Below are 23247 nucleotides of genomic sequence, written 5' to 3' on the forward strand. Positions count from 1 at the left end.
CAACAGTCGAACAATTCGAAACCGCGAAAACAGAAAAAGCGCAGAGTAAACTGTCCTACACACACACTTCTTACCACATCTCCCACACCCCCGCCGGCAACACACTCCTCATAATCCTCCAATGACTAACCGCGCCATCCTTATGAAACTTCTCCAAAGCCCCTACATCCTTATTCCCCATGACCTTCCCGCCTTCTTCCTCCCTCACAAACTCATACTTGACCTCCAATGCCTCCCTCGGCTGTAAAAAGTTATTCCTCGCAAGACTACCCAGCAAATCCTTTGCCGTCGCATCCCTAAACCGAATAGCCTTCTTCCCCAACTCATGATCTCTTTTCACGCAAAAAACAACCATGTTGATGAAATCGGCATCACCCTCTTTATGGTCTTCGCGCGGCGGCGTGTCGCGAAAGAGGCGGCAGGCGGGGAAGATGGCGTGGATGGTGTTGAGGACGAGTTTGGTGGAGCCTAGACTGAGGTCTCCGGCGTAGTTTATCGCGACGACGCCGTCGTCTTTAAGGAGGTCGTACAGACCTTGCATGAATTCTGTGGTGAAGAGGTAGACGGGTTCTGCGCCGCCCGTGAAGACGTCGTGCATGATGTAGTCGAAGCTTCCTGGGGCGGACACGGAGGTGCGGGCGACGTAGGCGGTGGCGTCGTCGATGACGGCCGTGTGTTTGGGACTCAGGTTGAAGTACTTGGTTGCGTAGTAGTGTACGACGGGGTCGAGCTCGACGATGGTGGTGTTGAGGCCGTGGGCGATCATGGCGTTGGGTGCGGTGCCGATGCCGAGACCGATTACCAAAGCCGACTTTTCGCTGTCGGGGAGGGTGGGGAGTGAGGGTACGGCGGGTTCTACGAGGCGGACGGCTTCGAGGAGGACGAAGACGGCGAAGATGGATTCGCGTTGGCGTTGGCCTTTGGAGTAGGCGTCGGGTGTTACGAGCCATTCGCCTCCGAGGAGGGAGTGGTCGCAGCGGAGGAGGCGGAAGGCATTGTCTGCGTCATTTTCGATGACGGAGACGTAGCCTGTGATTGATTCTTGGCGAGCAAGAATTGTAAAGTTTTGCGTGGCTTGGAGAGTAGAGTTTGCCAGTTGGAAGCCGTGAGCCGAGGGATGATGCGGGTTGGCCCAAAGTGTGTGAAGGATAGCTGGAAAAGCGAAGACGATGACGCGGGATGGGGTGAGGAAAGCAGAGGCAGATGCGAGCAACAACTGCATTCCAATGCGGGTGAAGTAGATGGATGTGCCGATGAAGTTTGGAATGAGCGCGCTGCTCATCTTGGCCACGGTAGAAATGGTAAAGTACGATGCGGTAGGAATGATGGCCTCCTTCAATGGTGATGACTGATATCCAATAAGATCGAAGCAATCGAAGAAGTCCATGGCGCCGTAAACCGATAGGAATAGCAGAGGGAAGTATGTTAGGGATTCGACGATGAATGGTCCGTACTCAATACCGAGTTTCTCACTGTACTGGAAGAGCAGGAATTGTATAACAGGCGTCCAGTATGCAACCACAGCGATGTACTGGGAAACATTCACAGACACATAGCTCTTGAGTCCTCGTCTTACCAGCAGGGCTGCGACGGCAGTGAGTGTCATAGTCCGCTGGTGGTGCAGGGATGCTGGAATGGATCCATAGACGGGCGACAAGTTGAGCTGCGAAATGGGAGATGCAACGCCTGCAATTAACAGAAGTGCCATTGCCCTTCCGATACTGATGAGAAATTCCGGTGCCGTCATACGCGGAGTCTGTTTCTGCGCCTCCTTGGCCGCCTTTGGCTTCTTCTGCGTCTTTTGTTTTGAAGACATGATGTACACGATCTATCTCTTTCTCCCAATGAACAATGTTATGAAGATACGTCGAAAGATGCAGAAGTGACAGATATGTACAGTGCAAAAGACCAGATATGGCGTAAATGTACCAAGCTCTTCGCCCACTATATAACGGACCGTGTTTCCGCAACGTAACTTGTATTCGGCCTGCGAAGAAGGACCACCACAAAGATGAAAGTGCAAGAAAAGAAAGCCAGGCCAATGCTGAAGATGGAAAGAAAGAAGACGGGGATGAGATGGAATTAGATTAAGAAGCCAGCTGTTCCTTGCTGGACCCTTGACGCGCGGGTGAAACGGTTGTTCATTAAGTGTGGAGTTGTTTCGACTGGGCGCGTTTCGCAGTAACTTAGTTAGCGTAGCCTGTAGCGCGAGCCGCCCGTGTGGCGTCATTCCCCATGCTTGTCGACATTCACTCTCAACAACGCCCACCACGATAAATAGCATTGAGGATAGTTGAGGCGCTATTCGGATTAGTATGCCATATATGACAGGATCTCCCATCATGGCGCCTCTCGTCCTCCGACCTGCGAATGCGCCGGATGCCGCAAAGCACCCCGCCGCGACATACACAACCGAGGATATGGACATGGACGACGACGTAGATGATACCCTTCTGCGCGAGCAAATGCGCCAGCAGCAAGATGAACGCGCACAACGACTCCAAGCAAAAAACCGGCGTAAACGCTACCTCGAAGTGCATCCCGAGTACTTCTCCGATGCCTCGCTCGAACTCGCCGATCCGCTCCTTTACGACCGCCTCATACGCCGCTTCCAATCAGCATCAGAGCGCGAAGCCGAAGGACGAAAAAAGGGCTTCTCAGGTCAAATGTCCGCGGATCTCTGGCGCGCAGAGGCGAAGAAAGACGCGCTGTCGCAACCCGACCCCAACTCGCTCTTCACATATAGCCGCGGACCGCAAGGGGAGATTGTAGAAGAAGACAAGGACGATATCCCCATGACAAAAGAGGAAGGCCAGGCATGGTGGGTGGACGAGATGACACAACGCTTTCTACGAGGCGGCGACGACGACTTCGACTATGCCAAGCTCGTCGACGGCAATGCCCAGTACGATGATCCAGAGCAGGAGAGGGATTTGGAAGAGGCCTACTTTGAGAGTATGGAGAGCGATTTTGATTCGGATGGGGAGGGCAAGGAGAAGGTGTTGGTGGGGGAGACGGGTATACAGGATTATTGAAAGTCTGGCCAGGCTGAGACGCTTGCGAAAAGGGAATACGAGTACAGACGGGGTTTTTGGGGGTTGCAAGCGTAAGAGCAGAAGCGTATGAGTACGTTGTTACACACTGATTGGATCGAGGCACAGTGCTAACGGTACTGCTAGGTTGTACTTGCACGCAACTGCCCAATTACCAACCTCGCCCTGCTTCTCGACGACCCGATGCCCGATTCTCCCCTTCACCCGATGATTTCCCTGCAACATGGTCAACTTCCATAATTGTTATTTGTTCACTTAGCTGTGAAAACCCTTTTCGTATCCAGCGTCGCGAGTGGCCCGGGGCTGTTCTCTTGGCTGGTTGAACCTTGGTTCGGCGCATGGTAACATCTCGGTACCAGCTCTAGCTTTTGAGCCCACTGACTCACATGCAAATATAAAATCCGCGCACAGCTCCCTTTCCTCATCCACCGACACAAACCCTCAGATACCACGCTTCCGAATCGCATCCACCGAACATCATCCACGACCATCGACCCTACCAACATCACCTTATACTACAACCCTCCGCGCTCCGCGTCAGAGCAAAAGCGGAAACACCTTTACTTATAAATCCCCCATCGACACTTATTTCACCACGATGCCCGAATATTCCCTTGGGGCAGAGAGACTTCATTCTCGTCAGCGAACGTCGCGAGCGTAGGGAAAAGCTCTACGCCGAGGATTAAAAAAGGATCGAAGCAACCCAAATACCGCGCAATCCTCCGGCCGATCGCCCCTTCACGCTAAGGTCCTGTCGACAGGCTGTGACTCTCTGAGACGTTTGCAAGGGGTCGGACCAGATTGCCAGCACCATTAATGCTGTAGAGAGCCTAACGTTCGATATGACTACAGGGGCATGGGATTGTGAGTCCAATCGCAGATTCTACTTGGATCAGAAGATGCGGGAGTGGTTGGAACAAGCACTCATACTACATGGGTATTCCTTTGTAATGTGGCTATGCGATCTGGAACCCGGTAAAGAGCTCGCTGCCTATCGTCCTCGCGAGAGTGAGACACCTCCTTTACCTGACTGGCTTTTACTCGACTGCATTTTCTTTCGCAAATTCGGCAAAGATATTTACACCGGAATCGACATGGATGATGGCAGTCCTTTTATAACACTTGAGTAGTTCACACTCTCATTGTGACGTCGCCTGGTGCGCTTTTCGTAAACGACCAAACAACAGTCACCTGGAAGTCCCAGGACCCTATGATTCACACCCCTAAGAAACGAGGATGGCGCTCGTTCCGTAAATCCATGGAGCCTCGCATGGATGGATTGTACTGTGGTTCCTATCAGACGTGGATACGTTTGGCGGAAAGCTCGAGCGGTATACGAAAACTTAGTAATTGGAGTAGAAGATGTCCGCGTAAATTCTGCAGCTTTGAACGCCAGGTGTAGAATTATATCATAGAATGCATTAATGTTAAATCTACAAGCAGTTCTAAACTCAATGTACATAATTAACGTGCAAAACAGACCGAAGGCTTCATCCCCCTTCTGCACCCGAGACAGAGCAAGACAAAAAAGACGGCCAATGCAATAGCCTTCACGACGCATCAAATAATAAATTGCCTCGGAATCATCTTTCTTCTAAGAGGAGCAAACTTCAGTCGAGTTCTAGAAACCCTTTTGCCCCAATATCAACACAAATTGCGGATACATTGGGCGTGGGGTCGCGACTTCTTACTGTAAAGAAATCCATGGTAAAGAGTGTCCGGTGGCCCGCACCTCCCATCCCTGACATCCTCGCTCTGGGAAACTGCCACATGGCATGACGTGGTCAGCGCAGCCGCCGCGCTACGTAAGCGACTTTGCCCTTTATAATCTTCTGAACGTCTTGTCTTCTACAACACCACAACATCACACCCATCTCATTACACCCATCTCATCCACCATCATTTGTTTATCATGAACCATCTATCATCAATTGTCTATCATCACACAGTTTCTCCGTCTCGACATGGCCACTAGTTCCACTCACTCGGACACGAGCCCAGGCAACTATTATTACACAGTCAGCCCACGACGACGAAGACATGGCATGGCGACTAGTTCCAGCTCCTCCACCTTCGGGCTCAACGAACGATCCTCACGAACACAGACGACTGTACCCATCAGACACGACATAGGCAGATATTATTACACAATCTATATCAGCATGGACACACGCCCAGAGAAACCTACCTCTCCCTCTCCGTCTAGTCGGAACAAAAGAACCTCACGAACAAAGACGGTCATACCTGTTAGATACGACACACGTGTTTATTATTACACAGTCTGTCGACATAGACATGGCGACCAGTTTTACCAGCCTCCACTGTCAAGCCTCACAGAGCTAGATGAGCTAGAGACACAATGCCACGCAAGCCCTCATACGAAGAGCCTAGAGATAGTACCTTAGGAATAGGACTTCCAGAGACCGTCGACTAAGGAAGATACGAAAAAATTGGAGTGGGCAAACAAAATCCTATTTGATACTCCGAGAGAATCCAGCCACGACCTTGGCGCCATAGGGTGTGTATATCCACCTTGGACAAGTTGATCGTTGTTTTGCTAATATACCGTCTTATAGATTTCATGTATTCGAGTACATGTGGATTAGCGCATTGCGCCGGTGACAAGCCTCATGACTTGCGCCTTGTGGTGACGGACGAACCACAACTGCAACAATTATAGCGTAGATCCAGAGCGACGAAGAGCAGGAGGACTTTCTCTCGTGTGCATGGCGATACATGATATAATTAGACCTTTCATTAAACAAATTAGTTCATCATGAAGCTTGAGATTGGTTTGATTAATGTATTTTTTTTGAAGTTGTCGGTGTTGATACGGCAAAGGTGAGGTTAAATCAAGTAACGGTCGTTGCAACGAGTTGAATTAGATGGTTATGATTGATTAGAGGAGGTGGGCTGCAGCTCGCGTACGAACTGAATCCCACCCCACGGCACGGGCCACGCACGTAGTCACGTGCTCGCCACGTACGTACGGTGGCTCGAAACTAAGAGCAACCAACAGTCGGATCACAGATATCAACGATATCTCAGCCACGCGATCGGCCGCACTGATCTCGGTCACGCGAGCAGGCGCACGGATCGCGGCGTCCGAGCAGCGCTCAGACCAGACCTCCTATATCTAGCTCTTCCATAGTTCTCCTTCGCAATCAATCAGAACAACCACACAGAATGCATTCCTAGTTATCGTTATTTCCTTTCAGCACTAGTGCTATAGACCTACCAACACCATATGTAATTAAGAGTCTGCTAGAATAATGTATGGCAGCGCAACAGATATACGTATGCTCTGCGCTGCTGTGCTGCCTGAGTGATGTGAGAGGATTAATAAAGCGAGCACGGTGCATAATCAAGATTGAAGCTTTCATCGGAAAAGTCATCTCAGATTCTATTTGCAAATAAGAGATCTATATGCATCATGCAATGGTATATACAAAGACTTGTTCCACCCAGCTCATCAGAAAAACGCCGCGCTACAAAAAATTCATAGATGTCATATCCCATGGTGATTTTTAGACCTTGACCTCAACCATCCTCGCCTCAACATCCTTCTCGAGAGAAAGCTTCTCAGCGTCAACGGGGCCGACCTCGCTAACACCAACATGGCTCTCATTATAAGCATCGAGCTCAGCACCCTTTGCCATGTTAAGGTAGATAGGGTAACTCCACGCGATAGCGAAGAAGATAAGCGGGATGCACATAGCCTTCCTCGTACCAATGCTATCAGCCACGTTACCGAGGATAACAGGGCCAACAGCACCACCGCAGACGGAGGAAACGAGGAAAGAAGCACCACGCTTAGTGTGGCGACCAAGACCGCGAAGCGTAAGAGCGAAGATGATTGGGAAAATACAAGACTCGAAGAATAGCACAATCATCAACATGCTCAGACCACCCCAGTTAGGGCGGTTCGCGCCGCCGGTGTTTGTGCCAATGGCCGCGGAGATGAAGATCATGATGAGAGTTTGGAAAGCAAGGAGCACGTAGCGCGGCTTTCCACCAAAGTACATGAGACCAGCGGCGGCGAAACGACCAATGGCGAAGAGTCCTTGGGCGATGGCGTAGAAGTTGGCGCCCTGGTGGTGGCCTTCGGTGACACTGAGATCGGGACGTGCTTCAGCGAAGTAGTTGATGAAGTAAGCGGCGACACCGACTTGGCCGGCAACGTAGGAGAACTGAGCGGCGGTACCCCAGAAGAGAGTGTATTGCTTTCGGAGCGGCTTGTCAACGTAGCCCGTGGTGTCGTTTGTCATCTCGGCTTGGTCGGCCATGTCGGAGTCTGTGATTTCGGGGATAGGAGCGAAGAAGAAGACTACGGCTAGGATACCGACAAAGGCTGCGATTCCGAGGTAGACCCATTGCACAGCTTCGAGCGACTTGCCGTCAGTGCCTACGTTCTTGAAGATGACTTGGGCGGCGAGGACGGGGGCGACGACGGAACCGACAGCCTGGACGGACTGAGACAGCTCGAGACGGAATTCAGACCACTTGGGAGGACCGCAGACGGCACTAGAGAGGTTGTCGTCAGTACAAAATTTATGCCAGGACATGATCACGTGATTCACTATTCATGTGGTATAACTTACATGTATGGGTTGGCACTGGTTTCCAAGGTAGATAAACCAGATCCAGCAATAAACATGGCTCCACAGAAGCCGCCGAAGCTTCGCTTGACTGCCGCGGGCCAAAACATGAGGGCTCCGACACAGTAGATGGAAAGTCCCAGGATGAATGTATATCGGTATCCGAACCTCCTCAAGAACCAGCCCGAATAGGTTAGCGGCCCCACGAAATAAGCGCCGAAGTAGCTAGCTTGTAGAGCAGAGGATTGTCCACGGGTGATGTCCAGAGCAACTTGAAATCGCGAGTTGAGCACATCGAGAAGACCATAGGCAAAACCCCACATGAAGAATAGCGTTGTGACCAGGGCAACCGGGATAATAGATTGACGAGCAGTCAGAGCAGAAGCTCCAGTAACAACACGGTTGTCGACAGATTTGCGTCGAACTTGGTTATCAATGACCTCGGCGACTGAGGGACGACGAGCTTGCTGCTCGTGAACTTGGTCCATGGTAGGCTCGAGCGAGCTCTTGTTACCAAAGAGACCCATGGCAAAGTACAATGGAGAGAAAGAACGAGGAGATTGAGGTATATAAGCCTGGAGATCTCAACTAATTGTCGAGGCGAAGAGCGATGAGCTGATGAGGGGTTTTTTGGATGGGGAAGCCATAGCTCAATATATATCGCTTCCTCTTCACACGTCCCTAGATACCATGGTCATGGTAGAAGCTCTCGACATGGGGCTGGTGTGCCATCCAGGCTCGATAGCGGGTACGATAGCCCCTCCGGTAGTTCTCCGCTGGCATTGGTTCAGTCTAGCGGGGGCCCCAGAGCCGGGGGTTTGGTGGTGGGCTTGGATTTCGCCTTTCGCCTTCTCGCCGCATGCATTATCCACATGTCGCTAAACGCCTCGCCCCGTCGACGCTAAACCCCAGAGTCCGCAAATTTTTCGCCGACTATTCGTCTGGTAGGCTGGGTTATGTTCGGCCTGCCCCAGTAGCTTGTAAATCCAGCCGAGAATACTGCCGGGAAACATCGGATGATGCGGCGTTTTAGCCAATCGAAACTTTTGTCGCGCTTGCGCTAGGAAACATGTGTGCACGATCCCTCCGTGAGGGGTCCCACTTAATCGTTCAGCCTCATGAGATAGGTCCTTCTCGTACGGGGCTCCATTCTATTTCTCCACGTTGCCAACCCCGTGGAGAGACCCTAGCAAAGAAAAACTGGGCTGGTCACTGTGGACTGTGGGTGTTGTCCCACATGGAGAGATCTTAGCGAAAGGGACGAAGGGCTGCTAAGTCGCACATCAGCTGTACCCCGCTGTTGATCTCTACCACGCGGACTGTGTGTATGATGGGGCCCAAGGGTCTTTTCCACCAAACTTCTAGAAAGCCGTTCACAAGCAATGACGAGAGAGGCTTGTAGGTGCTGCGGGTAATAGCGCCAGGCAAACCAAGAAGGTTTGGGCTGCACCAAGCGTTTTTGAAGTCTTGACACCATGATTCCTGCCTAGCGTTGGTGCGTGCCACGGCCTTGTGAGCCAGTAGCCTCTGGGCCCTTGGCGCTCTGGGCAGAATGACTTGAAGGCATTGTTGAGACTTGTGGCTGAAGTCCAGGGTGGGCTCGTATGGCCTCGAGCGTGAATTGGGAGCTGTTGGCGCGATTTCTCATGTCGTGGCTGCGCGGTATCGGTAGTTTTCACTGCGGTGTGCACTTCGGCTCCCAACACAAGCGAATTTGGTTTAGATTCATCATGTTTATGGAATTCTTTGAATTCTTTGCGACGATTTCAGCGGCATCAAGTGATATGAAGAAAGTCTTGTAGATTTCTTAGACATCTGTCTGAATCTTGCGTCCACCTTGGGCGTCTCCGTCAGCGGCGTAGTGCGTGTCTTTGCAGTTGACAGCCGTCACACCCGTAGTCTGTCCGCCCGATAATGACGATCTGTAGTTCCTGGGGAACGCTGAACAGTAGCTCAAAGCTCACTGCAACCCATAGCTTACCCCTCCACGGGGATGTAAGCGCCATGGTGTTGGACTGGAAGCTGGGGTCGGCATCTCAACGACTTCTTCTAGCATTCTTCTAGCGCGCTTCTTTTGCATCTGCCTATCCATGACGTGTGGCCGTCTCGTCTCGGTGCCACTCCGCTGCTACTTGATCATTGGCTCTAAAAGTTTGCCTCGGGGGGTTTGTCGGATGCCGTTGCACACTCACGTGAATGCTCTTGGCTCTAAGCTTGGGACGGCTACGGGTTGAAGCGCCTTTTTTTAGCAGACTTGCTAGCCCCAACCGGACTGAGACGCGGGAGCCATAATCGAGCGCACGATAGAAAAGGAATATTTCGCCGCTGGAAGCCGATAATGAAGGCCGCATATCGCTCTTTTTTCGTGGGTGCGTCTGGGGTTGTGTGGAGGTTGAGCCCGAGCGATTGCGGAGATGAGCCCCTGGGCCGGAGTCGTATCTCTTAGTGTACGTACATACATGGAGTGACATCCTTCTCAAAGCCGTGATGACGCCTACACACTATGGGTACCCAGAGATTGAGCGTAACGCGGAAGAGACAGGGTACCTTTGCAAATACAGTAGCTGAAGGATAGAGTTCCATCGACTAGGTGTTCACTCCTGTCATCACCAAACCTGCCGGCTTCAAGGCTTTTCTTGATTCTACCACTCCTCTTCATCTCTCCAGACCTCCACTTCGAATTGTGCTTCGTCTACCATATTCCAGAAGTAACTACCACTACGCTTCTCCAGCAGCGACCTCAGTTCTCGCTCGGAAAACGTTGCGCCGAACAGTATCTTCAGCTTCTTGAAAGCTGGCCACATATTCATCTTCTTCTGATCCTCAAAAAGCCCTGTCAGCCATGCCGACGACGGGAAGATTGCATCAGCGTCGAAGACGGTCAACTCCACCAAGCAAGGCGGCAAAGACTGCGCGGGAGAAAGCTCGAAATCTCCCATGAAGACAGCGTCGAAGCGCATGTTATCCAACTTGATCGATATCAGTGCTGCCTGAGGAACGATGAGCCGCTTCAGTTGTGAGAATTGCGTGAAGCGGGGTAGAGGTTTCTGGACTGCGCCCGGCAACGTCCAAAAGCCACCTGGTAGCTGTAAGAGTTGCAAGCTATTGTGAAGATGCTCAAGGTTGTCGACGAGGTATTGGTAATCCGTCACTTCGGTGCGGGCATCGTATATCGCGCGATCTAGTAACCGTCAGCAACAAGCCTTGAAGTTCGGGTGGCTAAAGTAGTACCCCAAGTTTGCTCATCCACAGCGACATCGTTTGTGAACGACGACGTAGAGTCGGGGTAATATTGGATATTTGCTTGATAGGCGGGGAATGCCCGCACACTTCTATATGGGTTCTTGGATGCTGAGGACTCCGCGTAGTAGGTAAGGCTTTCCAAGTCGCTGAAGGCATGTATGATGTTATTCATATATGCTCGGGACGTGGTATTCCATATGCCCACTGTCTTAACTTCGAAATCGAGACGTATATGCTGTATATTATGGGAAAGCCTATACGGTATTCCGACACCTCGGAACATTTCAGATTCATCGAGGATTTCGATAGCTCCACGGCCTTGTATCTTGAGGCTTAGATCCAGCGTTTGTAGTCTTGGGCATTCGAGAAGACCATCAGGGACTATCATCATAGATCTTTCGACTTTCAGATATGAGAGCGCATGTCCACTCTTCATTCCCGTTCTTGACCAATGTGTTGGGCCCGTTAAGTATGGGTCTGAAATGCACAATGTCTCGAGGTGTGGTAGTAGTGACAGAAGAACAGGTACGGATCTCTCTACAAGGTTACCGAACGGTGTCACAAAACCAACCCTTTGCGATGGACGTGGGAAATTCAGTCTGGTTTCTAGCCGTGACATTTGACTCTCAAGATCACTGAGCACGGCAGGTGAAACCGACATGGCTGCGTCATTGTCAGGGTTATGCGGCTCACCATCTGTTCTTTCCGACCAGCATATTCTCAGCTGCTTGATATATCGACTAAGCTCCGGATTCTGACGTAGTTTGCGCACAAAGCTAACGATTCCACAAGACTCAAACTCCGCCAAAGTGTGCGGAAAGGTTGCGTCGAGCACAGGAGCATACAGAAGCACTTCTTGGGCAAAATGCGCGAATCGCTTGCATGTAAGAGCGAGGTTTCGCACTGAGCATTTGCGGAAGTCTTCGATGAGATACTGATCCACTGGTGTCGGAGGCGGGTCATCTGGAATATAGCCCAGGATGCGTGCCTCGCGATGGAAGTCGACGTACGAAAAGATTAATAGCAGTATCTCGTTGGGTAGATGGTTCATTGACTTGATGTTGGGGGCTACGGTACCTAGTCAGCGGACAGGATTCGTGATGTTCTGGGTGAGCGTTCGTTTAGCTGCATGAGATGACCTCAGGTACTTACTCAGACTCCGCAACAATCAATCGATTGACATGATTGATTCCTATATAGGTTAAAGAATTACTTCATTAGGCAGCCTTTAACCTAGATAGGAATCAATCATGCCGATCCGATTGATTGTTGCGGAGTCTGGTACTTACACTCGGCTGGTCTAGGCCATATGTTGTTTTCCATTGCACATCCAGGCGTGTCTGGAACGCGTTGATCTTGCGTCATATGTCAGCCGGATGATTAGATACCCAAGCGACAACACCTTGAAAACATGTCAGCTCGTAATCCGATCAACTCAAACATTCCCTTTGTTGCGGGGCGGGCATTTAGATGACGTCATCGTCGGCAGTATGTTTCAGCGGTCCGGTCCATGACTGTATTGGCAGTGATAGGTCGTAGACCAATTTCAAAAATACGATCAGACGCCTATGAATCCAATTCTCGAACTTGGAGGGAGCCTGGCACGGAAGGTGCCATGGAAAACTTGGCACCGTTCTCAATTCTACCCTACTCGTGCACTGTGTCAAGCTTTCACGACACTCCCCGTGCTGGTATCGTTGAAAGCATGCGGATCCGCGAGAGCAAGTTGACAATAGAACGCCGAGCTCGGGTCAGCCGGAATTCCCGTGTCGATTTTGAGGTCTGCTTACGCCAGACTTGTCAACAATCAATCAGATCGACATGATTGATTCCTATCTAGGTTAAAGGCTGCCTAATAAAGTAATTGTTTAACCTATATAGGAATCAATCATGTCGATCGATTGATTATTGACAAGTCTGGCTTACGCCGTGACGCCACAATGTCTGTGTCGTACTTACATTGCCGGCAGATCTTCGCAGTGGGTAGCTATGGTGTGTGTAGGATATGTAGCTCGGGCATTGTTTATGTACGCCTACGCATGTTGACCTCGGGACACTATCTTTGTAAGATTTCATGTCATAATAGGTAAAAGAGGTAGGGTGACTTCAACGCCTTGCAAGAAGTCCCACGATGTGCCCGATCATGTACTATTTTGGACGAACATGAAGACGGCCCTTTCTTTCGCCGATTTGAACTGACACCACGTCCTGTCAGCATATCGGATCTTCTCATCCCTACGAGGCCGCAACACATAGTACGTAGACTCTTCACCGGCTCTGATACTCGCCTCTATAAATACCAGTTGGATCCTTCGAAGAGCATTCCTATCTACGCATCAAGTCGCCCGTTTGATCAACGTTCAACTATATTTCCAATCTATCTTACCTACCAAAAAATGTACTTCTCAAAGGTCCTTACTACTATTGCCCTTGCGGTTAGTGTCGCAACCGTTGTCGCAGTGCCCAACGTCAATGCCAAGGCCAACGCTATAGCTGCTCAGGCAAAGCGCGAAGCTGACGTCGCCGACGATATCTTGAAGCGTGCAGGTCCCTGCTCTCAGTGCGGAGACGTTTCAAACGTGAGTTATCTTTTAAATACCTTAGTTTCACACATTGTGCCCTGATGGGATGCTGACTTGCTATTTCTAGTGCGTGACTGGCTATTGCGAGAGCAGCGGCTTTGCACCACCCTACGATAAGGGCTGTTACTGGGCCTGCAATACGCCCAAGCCCCCGGGCCTCCCTCGGAGGGCGTAGCATGCTTTAGAGTAAGTTTAAATATTGCTATTCTGTCTAAATACAGTTAGTTATACTAATAGTGTAAAAGGGAAGCAAACGTCGGAAAAGCTCGGAATATCATGTAATCGATGGTTCTTCAGTATCGCATACACCAAGGATTGCCACTGCAGTGCTCTTGAACGTAGAATATACCATAGACGTAACTACTAGAAAATTCTACCATGAAGGCATTCTACGCTATAATTACCATGGCGCGCCATACCACTTACAGGAAATCCCTAAGACAGCGTTTAGGCTCAAAATTAAGCATAAAACCTCTAGAATAGCAATATAAATACACTAGATAGATTTTAGGCTCTGAATTTAGTGTCGGCATACACACGGTGTGTCGCCTAATAAGGCCCAATGTACCGCCTCGATCCTACTTCGGCCCAACTCGGACCCAACGCTATGTATACCTTCGTAGCCCCCACATTCGTAGAATCATCATACACCAGAATACCAATACACAAGATTACCTTAGCTACTGTTATTCACCGTACGATCGTACAAGGCCTTCCAACACTGATCAGTGATTGCACGGCAGTCACAGACAGTTAGGTTAAGAAGAGATAGATTCTTTACCCCGCGCGTTCCCTAGATTGCCTATATCAGCAAGGCGGAGTTATCTATGCTAAGCTCACTGTTAGCTATATCAGGCGTCGTTCGTGGCTAGCGACCGACCGTTACAGCCGTATCAGAAGCGTTCCAAGACGCCGTCTATACACGCGCCAACCGACCGGTTGAGATTTGACCCGTGTACAACCCACGACCACCGACGCATCTCTAGCGAACGCAGCTAGCGCAACAAGCGCACAGATGTCAATGAGCAAGCTGAGCGAGCTCAGCCAATTGGCTTGCTCAGCCAATTGAGCGGAGGCCAGCAGCTCGCTCGGCTCGCTCGGATTGGCTGAAACAGGGCTGTCAGCTCGCTCGGCTTGATGGGCTCAGTCCCGATTAGGAAAGTTATATAGAAACCTTGGTGTTGAGTTTCTCAGCTAATATCCCACTTATGTACACCGTATTTCGCGTCCATCTCCTCATCGCTGATAGCCTCCTTTACAGGCACCTCACCACTGCCAAATCCAGCTCTTATCCATCGTCGATCGCACTGTATTGCTGCTAGAAGTTGCGGAGAAATGCTGCGCCGACGGGGCTCGAGGAGGTCACCCAGCTCGCTGAATAAGCGCTCACACTCACAGCTTGAGCCTGGGATTGATAGCATGTCGATAGCAAATTTGCTAAGGCTGGGGTAGCGATCGCGGAGTCCTACCCAGTATTTTATAGGGTCGACGCCCTCGCTAGCGATCGGTTCGCTGCGTTTCCAAGCCTCATATTCATCCTCCTCGTTCTCCGTAAGCCCTGCAGGCTCAATAAAGCTGTTGATAGCGTCGTCTATATCATTGTGCCTGACTTTGGGGCGTAAGCGCGGCTTCGGTAAGCTTTTGTACTCCGCCCACAAATGTTGAAACTTGCGGTTGCTGCTCTCTAGCCAATCAGGCTTATCCGCCCACGCTGCGTCAAGGTAGCTTTTGTAGCGAGGATGAAGGATTGTAGCAGCATAGTAAGCTGGCGAGAGGTCGAGCTTGTTGTAGTACTCGCGGGCTTTAACTAGGGCAGCGCGGAGGTTGATAGCAAGGTGGTCTTCGGGTGACTCTGTATGCTCATCGTGAATGACGTCTTCATAGCTTTGCAAGCGGTCCTCATAGACTCCAAGTAAGTATTCAAATACTGGAATAACCTCAGCGATTGCTCCAAAAGCACCGCTTTTGCCGCGGCCTTCAAGCCGTTTTGTAGCTTGTTTCAGTGGCCTGAGCACATCAATATACTCAGCAATCACCTGCCAGTCATGGGCATTGATCCCATCAGACCTCATCCAATCCGGCGCTGCAGGCAGCTTGTTGTTACGACTTCGGGCGTACGCGTCTTCAGTTTCAATCTTCTGAATATGGTAGTTGGCGTACCCATTAACCGCTAATTGCAACTCAACAGCGCGCTCAAAACACGAAACGTAAGAGTTCCAGCGAGTAACAACTGGCTTGACGGGCTCCTTGATTTTGTGCTGTTCTGTTGGCGCGTTGACAGGCTGGTCCCTAATAGCGAGCTTCTGATACTTCTCAAAAAGAGCGTACTGTTGTGGTGTTTTGATGTAGTTGATAACCGCGAGAAGCACTCCTAATGGTCCATCGCCTCGCCAAGTAGCCATGTTCTCAGCTTCGTTCACGCGCTCAGTCTCCTCGTTGTCGTAGGACTCTTTCTCCTCACCCCAGAGTAGCATCTGGCCAATGAGATTAAGCGTATGAGGACCGCAGCGAAGGCGACGCTCGGTAGCGCTGAAGCCCATCTGCAAGGCGAGAGTGTTGATCGTGGTGTTGTTGTTATGTGCGTTGTCGAGGACGAAGTAACCGAGCTTGCCCACAGTGATTTCGAACTGCTTGAATATTGCCATCACGACCTCAGCCATGGCCTCGCCGGTGTGGGCACCTGTCAGTTGTGGGAGCGCAATAGGCAAGTCCCTGAGCTCGCCAGAGCTATCAACGTAGTGGGCGACGATACCTAAGTAACCGCGCTTGCCACCTTTTGTCGTCCATCCGTCAAAGCTTATATGGACTTTGCTCATTGATTCTGAAAGGCTTGCGACAACCTTTGGTAACAGGTAGTTGTACAGGCGTATAACGTATCGTGAGACGCTGTTATGAGATGCCCACAGGGCTCGTTCTGCCTCTACGCTAGCTAATTGTATCATATTGCGAAAAGACGATGATTCGAATTGTGAGAGTGGGAGGTTGTTTTCGACGAGCCAGGTGACGGCCGCAAGCCTAAACTCTTGTATATTGAAGTTGGTAAGCTCGTTGGCAACAGCCTGAGAGCAGCCCTTCTGAAGGGCGCGTTCGAGGAGAGTTTCTTTCCGAGGAGCGACGGTAGTGCGCTTACTTGGAGGCTTCAAGCCATGACCTTTCTTGTCTTCTCCGAGATGACGTGCTGGCGCTGATGGAGACTGCGAGACGTCATGTATGCCACGGCCAACAGTAGTGAACTTGTGCTTATAGCAATAGTGGCAGATCCACGTGACTTTTGCGACGTTGCTGCGCAAGGCGATGCGATAGCTATGGCTGTATACCCAGCTTGCTCGGTTCGAAAGTGATGTGGGCGGCTTGCAGTGCTTTGGGTAGCGACTCCAATTAAAGCCGTCGTATTTGTCCTCTACCCATACGAAACCCTCGTCGACAGCCTCGCTAGCTGCTCCTGAAGCTGCAACAGTGGCATGCTCGCTGCCCTCAGGTGGTGGGATGATTGTCTCTTCGGCGCGCGACTCTCGGAGGGTCGCTTCAAAATTTGGTGCTTGTGGCGCGGCGACGAGAGCTTGACGCGGCGACAGCGGTGGAGGAGGTGGAGATGGTGAGAATGGCCGAGTATCGACTAGCACAGGTTGGCTGGCAGTCCCGCGATGACGCGCTGCGACTCTAGGGCGCTTCGAAGTTGTCGCGATTTCTAGAGCATTAACGCGTGTTCTTTTTGCTGGCATTATAGCAACGGCGAGGTAGATAATAGCTGCAAATAGAGACGCGTTGATGGAGTATAGGTGAGTGTGGTGGGTGATAAGTAGTAAGTGAAGTGTCGCAGAAGGAGAATATTGTTGCCAGGCCGTTAGCCGGAAATTTAGTAGCTTATTTGCTAGAAATATAGCAAAAAAGAGTGTATTTTAGGTTATAACTAGGTTTCGAACTTACGCACTACACCTAAAAATCATCGTGAGATTGCCCCTCCACCAAGTCCTTCAGCCCCAAGTTTCCAACCGCCCCATCCAACCAAGCTAAGCAAGCTGACTGAGCGAGCGCCTATCCCTAAGCTCGCTCGGCTTGCAAGCGCGCACTGCGCGCTCAGCTCATTCGGCTTGGTCAAAACGTCCAAGCCGAGCGAGCTGAGCGAGCCGGCTCGCTCGTTGACAAGTATGAACAAGCGTCAACAAGAACACAATGGCAGGAGAGAGAACATCATCGGAAAGAGCACCGGTAGCCAGGACGCCGGCAGTAGGAATGGCGAGCAGTAGTAGAAGAGTGGTACCCACACTAGAGGCGCTACTAGGGACCACAAACATAAAACCAAGAGAATGGCATCACATCGATCCAGAGATGTGGGAGGACAACCTTGAAGCTCCAGACGATGAGGTAGGGATTACTACAGCAACAACGTACATTGCGCGTGCGATTGCGGACTATACAGATCGACCAACAGCAGATGAAGAACTCTTTTGGGAGTTCCGTCAGGACTTTGAAGGATGGACAGAGGCAATGTTCCTACGTGCCCAGCCAATATACACAAAGGAACTAAAGCGGATCCTCCGCTTTAAGGGAGTGTATACTGGCCGTATTAATATGGCACCTAGTGAGTCTCTAGCTAGGTTATTACGCATGGAGGAGTACCTAGAATGGCCTCAGGACGTATTCCAGTCGGCTGTGTTTGACACACGATCAGCTGCGCACATGTTGCAAGAGCGGGCACTACGGCAACAACGCAGTGAAGGATCAGTACAGTCCACAGACAGGAGATTATCAAGCCAGGCCCAGAGCCGAACCCAAACGCCTGTAAGGACAAGAGGCCGAGACGTAGACAGTCGGCAAACCCGCGATCAAGACCAGACCCACGCCCGTGTGCAAGGACGACAGGAGACCGTTGAGGAAGAACAACAGATTCAGGACCAGCTAGCAAAAACGATTGAGAAAGCCCAAAACCAACCAATCCGAAGCCAGCCTGTAGAGACAACTGAATCCGCACCGCAGCCAGCCTATCAGCGCGTCCAAAGTCAGCAACCTCCCCTCACCTACAACAACTTCGACCGATTCCGCGAGTATACACCAGCATACCCGCAACGTCCGAAGGGACTGAGCGTTCCCCCAATTGTGCCCTCTGGTGAAACAGACCCGTACAAGGCAGTTCCACCAATCGAGTTTGGCAATGAGAAACTGGATCCTAAGACGATCAATGTCTTCGTGAAAATGTGGGACCGAGACAAAAAGTATACGGGAAAGCCGTACGACCTCCTAGACGATAAATTGAAGATCTTCTACAGCATCTGTTATCACGCAGACATCGAGCCAGGGCAGTTCCATGCAGTCTTTCCACGGATTCTCGACGGCCGCGCAGAGGAGTATTACCTCCACTTCGTCGATCAGCGGATGGATACGTTCTTGACTGCCTACACAAAGCTCAAGAACCACTTCGACACAGACGTCAACCACGGCCATTACTACGCGGACTGGACGACGACATCGTTTGTCAAAGTCCGCAGGGAGAACCCCGAAAAGAACCTCCACGAGGTCCTTGACATCATGCTGGACAAGCTCCAATTGTGTCAAAGAGCACTTGGACAGCAGTACATGGGAGAATACGCGCTCCGAACGACTGTAATCACAGCATGCCGAGGCGTGAAGGAGCTCGAGATGGCACTCTACAAGCCGTCTCTAGAATGCGAGGTTCTGTTTGGAGATCTGCGATCGTCAATCGAAAACTCACTCGCCATGACCGTCTCCGTCAACTTCACTGAGGCGGATACGGATAGCCAGTACTACTTGGATCGTCGGTACAACAACAACAGCTCTGGAAGATTGCGAGGGAATTACAACCCTCGCGGTGGACGCAGCGGATTCACCCGCGGACGCGGTGGGCTTCAGCACCGCTCTGGAGTCAACACACAAATCGACAAGAAATGTTACGTCTGCGGCAAGACAGGCTGTTGGTCCACAAACCACACGCTTGAAGAAAGAAAACGCTCAAAAGCGCAGTACATCACACACTGCGCGATTACGGGAGAGCAAATGGAGTTTAGCACATTTCTCGTCGCGTACGAGGGGAAGAAGTCGACCAGTTCTTCCTAGAGGAGCAAGACGAAGATGATGAGGACCAAAGATTGGCAGTTAAGTACCTCACAGATCAGGCCTTTTTGCACCACGTGACTGGAGAAGACGTCTACAGGTGCAAGGAGCCTATTACGCCCGCAACGCAGTTCCTTATCGAGGATCGATACTCGCGAATCACGTACCAAGGCATTCTTCCTGACACTGGTGCCTCAAATGTATCGACAGCCGGAAAGGAGCAGTTCTGGGCGCTCCAAACTGAGGACCCCACCGTAACTCTAGATACGTCTACTGCTGGAAACGCATCTGTGCAATTTGGCAAAGGAAGCGTCACTACTTCGATTGGAACCGCACATGTATCGACACAGATTGGAAAGATCAAATTTGAGGTCTTGAACGCACCCACCCCGTTTCTCCTCTGTCTGAAAGACATGGACCGGCTCCACGTGTACTTCAACAATACTACGGACCAGCTGGTACAAGGAAAAGCTACCTTTCCAGTGATTCGCAAATGGGGACACCCGTGGTTCCACCTAAGCAAGGCAGAGCGCGCGCGCGTATTCCTTACGGAGACTGAGCTCCGACGCTTACACCGGAGGTTCGGGCATCCAGCCGTCGAACGGCTGATACGATTGCTCAAACGCGCAGGACACGAGGACGTGGATGAACGGCTGCTCCGAGAGATCCAAACGTTCTGCCATCACTGCCAAGCGCATGATCCAGCGCCGCGCCGATTCAAGTTCAGGCTGAAAGATGATCGGGAATTCAACTTCGAGATCCTCGTAGATGTGATGTATCTGAGTGGGAAACCAGTGCTTCACGTGATCGATTCGGCTACAACATTCAACGGCGCGCGATTTCTACCGTCTATGAGCGCGAAAGACACCTGGGAAGCACTCCGCCTGCTCTGGATTGATACATACCAAGGGCCGCCAGATATCGTCACCCACGACGCCGGCACCAACTTCGCGTCAGTCGAATTCAGATCAGAGGCGAAGATCATGGGAATCACATGTAAACAAGTGCCAACCGAGGCCCATTGGTCTATCGGCAAGGTAGAAAGATACCACGCACCGCTCAGACGCGCGTACGAGATCCTGAGGACAGAGCTTGACACTGGCACCAGCGACGCCGCAGTGTTGCAGATGGCAGTCAAGGCCGTCAACGACACCGCAGGCCCAGACGGGCTCGTACCCACGCTGCTCGTCTTCGGTGCATACCCCCGGATATCCATGGATTCACCACCATCTCCCTCGATAACCCATCGCGCGGAGGCAATCCAGAAAGCGATGAGGGCGCTGCGGAAGGCCTCAGCGGAACATGCGGTGAGCAACGCACTTGGTACCAGGAATGGGCCTACTACAGACGGGGTACTGTCACTGCCTCTTCAGAGTGAGGTGATGGTATGGCGCGAGAAGAATGGATGGCAAGGGCCGTATAGAGTCATCGATATGAAGGACCACGATGTTACTGTAGACATGATCAACGGCCCAACGACGTTCCGATCCACTGTCGTAAAACCGTACTATCGCGATCTGACTACAGCGATAGACGGCGCAGATCAAGGCACAGGTGGATCTCCGACCACAGACGAAGCGATTGCTGATGAACCGCCACTACCGGTACCACCGGCGGAAGCCAACCAAGCGGCTCAGCCGCGCAAGCGGGGCCGCCCACCTGGATCAAAGAACAAGCCCAAGGTGCAGTACCTGTCGAAGAAGGAGGAGGACGATTACGCCCTGGCCGTCAAGCTACGCAATGACGGCGTGATTAACGTCCCGGGCGCTCCATTCGAAGCATCCGATCAGAAGGAGATCGACGACCTCGTCGGCCGTGGAGTATTCAGTTTTGAGCTGTTTGATCCAACTCTACACGGCGGGTATCGTATCTTCAAATCGCGCATGGTCCGCGAAGTCAAAGGCAAGACCATGGTCCCGTACGAGAAATCACGCCTCGTTGTTCAAGGTTACAATGACGAGGGCAAACACGAGATCCTGACGCAGTCGCCAACCATCCAACGAGCCAGCCAGCGCCTGATTCTAGCCCTAGCGCCTGCATTACTCGATGAGGGCATGGTTGTGGAACTACGAGATATCACGCAAGCGTACCCACAGGCACAAACAGAGCTATTCCGCACGGTTTTAGCGCACCTCCCAAAGGAGCTTATAACAAAGTATCCCAAGGGAACAATTATTCGCGTAATCAAGCCACTCTATGGAATCGCGGAAGCAGGAGTCCACTGGTTTGCTACGTACCAAGGACACCACTGCAAGGAGCTCGACATGGCTACATCAACGTATGACCCGTGCCTCCTGATCACGAACGGGAGACGGGAAGCGTTTGGAATAGTGGGCCTGCAGACAGACGATACTCTCGCGATTGGGACGCCTGCATTCTCTGGTGCAGAAGACGCTGCGCTCCAGAAAGCCAATTTTCGAGCTAAGCCCAAGGAGAGACTGTCCAAAGAAGTATCACTCGAGTTCAACGGATGTACTCTAACGTTGCGCGGAGACACGATTCTACTTACGCAGAAGGGACAAGGTGCCAAGATCGAAATCATTGATCCGAAGGCAGCAAACCGAGCACAGAAGTACATGGAGCAGCGCGCGCGTGGCGCGTACATTGCGTCGATATGCCAACCTGAAGCATCGTTCGATCTTTCCGCGGCTGCGCAAATACAACAACCTAAGGACACAGAATACGTGAAGCTTAACCGCCGGCTGCAGTGGCAATCTGAGAGCATACAACGAGGCCTGCGATACGTCCCTCTCGACCTCGCTACAGCAAAGCTGGTAGTGTTCACAGACGGATCCTTCGCGAACAACCAAGACCTTAGCTCACAGCTAGGGTACCTACTTATCCTTGCGAATGAGTCGAGTCGACAAGACAGCACGTTTGATATTCGTGGTAACGTAATCCATTGGAGTTCGACCAAATGCAAACGCGTTACCCGGAGCGTTCTTGCCTCAGAAACGTACGGCATGGTTAGCGGTGTCGACATCGCTATCGCTATCCTAACAACCCTCAAGATAATTACAGGACGCCTAGGTCTACCACCGATCCCACTTATTGTGTGTACGGATTCATACTCCTTGTATGAATGCCTCGTCAAACTCGGAACAACTGCTGAGAAGCGACTGATGATCGACATCATGGCGCTTCGGCAGTCATACGAGCGTCGCGAGATCACTGAGATCCGCTGGATCAACGGAGAGGACAACCCCGCGGACGCATTCACGAAAGCAACACCAAATCGCGCGTTAGAACGTTTCATCGAAAGCAACAAGCTGTCAATCCGAGTAGAGGGATCTGTGCAGCGACCTACGGAGTAGGCACATATGCCTATTTGGAATCCCTCTCATTGTGCCCTTTTTAGAAGACCCGTTTTTCCTTACATCAGTCGTTACAATAAGAAAAGATTGCCAGTGTCGGCATACACACGGTGTGTCGCCTAATAAGGCCCAATGTACCGCCTCGATCCTACTTCGGCCCAACTCGGACCCAACGCTATGTATACCTGTCAGAATATGGGCATATTTTGGGTGGTGGACAAAATCCGGGTGTTCGGAGCTGTGGATTCTGTGGATCAGTTAAATTAGTCAGCGCGCACAATCCACCGCGACCCAACTGATCGAACAGCGTTGGACAACAGAACACACGACATCAGACCAGAACAATACAATCGATCCCAATCATATTATTATACTATTATCCCCGTCT

General features: G+C 51.3%; 7 protein-coding genes across 7 annotated transcripts; 3 read left to right on the forward strand and 4 right to left on the reverse strand.

Moving 5' to 3' along the window:
* Positions 1 to 70: 70 nt before the first annotated feature.
* On the reverse strand, positions 71 to 1816 carry PtrM4_000470 (SpeE, Spermidine synthase; the record flags this gene model as incomplete). The annotated part of the gene is made up of 2 exons (XM_066102545.1): positions 71 to 811; positions 944 to 1816. 2 exons carry the CDS (start codon positions 1814 to 1816, stop codon positions 71 to 73), a joined length of 1614 nt encoding a protein of 537 aa, XP_065964747.1.
* Positions 1817 to 2342: 526 nt separating this feature from the next.
* On the forward strand, positions 2343 to 3035 carry PtrM4_000480 (DUF2052 domain containing protein; the record flags this gene model as incomplete). Its single annotated transcript, XM_001941649.1, has 1 exon — positions 2343 to 3035. The coding sequence occupies one exon, from the start codon at positions 2343 to 2345 to the stop codon at positions 3033 to 3035; it is 693 nt and encodes a 230-aa protein (XP_001941684.1).
* A 3545-nt stretch (positions 3036 to 6580) lies between these two features.
* Positions 6581 to 8178, reverse strand: PtrM4_000490 (FucP, Fucose permease; the record flags this gene model as incomplete). Its single annotated transcript, XM_001941648.2, has 2 exons — positions 6581 to 7577; positions 7655 to 8178. 2 exons carry the CDS (start codon positions 8176 to 8178, stop codon positions 6581 to 6583), a joined length of 1521 nt encoding a protein of 506 aa, XP_001941683.1.
* A 2115-nt stretch (positions 8179 to 10293) lies between these two features.
* Positions 10294 to 11945, reverse strand: PtrM4_000500 (F-box domain containing protein; the record flags this gene model as incomplete). The annotated part of the gene is made up of 2 exons (XM_001941646.1): positions 10294 to 10832; positions 10883 to 11945. 2 exons carry the CDS (start codon positions 11943 to 11945, stop codon positions 10294 to 10296), a joined length of 1602 nt encoding a protein of 533 aa, XP_001941681.1.
* A 1345-nt stretch (positions 11946 to 13290) lies between these two features.
* PtrM4_000510 (uncharacterized protein) lies at positions 13291 to 13651 on the forward strand (the record flags this gene model as incomplete). Its single annotated transcript, XM_066102546.1, has 2 exons — positions 13291 to 13473; positions 13544 to 13651. The coding sequence occupies 2 exons, from the start codon at positions 13291 to 13293 to the stop codon at positions 13649 to 13651; spliced, it is 291 nt and encodes a 96-aa protein (XP_065964748.1).
* Positions 13652 to 14666: 1015 nt separating this feature from the next.
* PtrM4_000520 (Dimer-Tnp-hAT domain containing protein) lies at positions 14667 to 17198 on the reverse strand (the record flags this gene model as incomplete). Its single annotated transcript, XM_066102547.1, has 1 exon — positions 14667 to 17198. One exon carries the CDS (start codon positions 17196 to 17198, stop codon positions 14667 to 14669), a length of 2532 nt encoding a protein of 843 aa, XP_065964749.1.
* A 607-nt stretch (positions 17199 to 17805) lies between these two features.
* Positions 17806 to 22859, forward strand: PtrM4_000530 (uncharacterized protein; the record flags this gene model as incomplete). The annotated part of the gene is made up of 2 exons (XM_066102548.1): positions 17806 to 19537; positions 19603 to 22859. The coding sequence occupies 2 exons, from the start codon at positions 17806 to 17808 to the stop codon at positions 22857 to 22859; spliced, it is 4989 nt and encodes a 1662-aa protein (XP_065964750.1).
* Positions 22860 to 23247: the final 388 nt, after the last annotated feature.

The sequence above is a fragment of the Pyrenophora tritici-repentis genome, chromosome 1, assembly GCF_003171515.1.
Source record: "Pyrenophora tritici-repentis strain M4 chromosome 1, whole genome shotgun sequence".
Taxonomy (NCBI): domain Eukaryota; kingdom Fungi; phylum Ascomycota; class Dothideomycetes; order Pleosporales; family Pleosporaceae; genus Pyrenophora; species Pyrenophora tritici-repentis.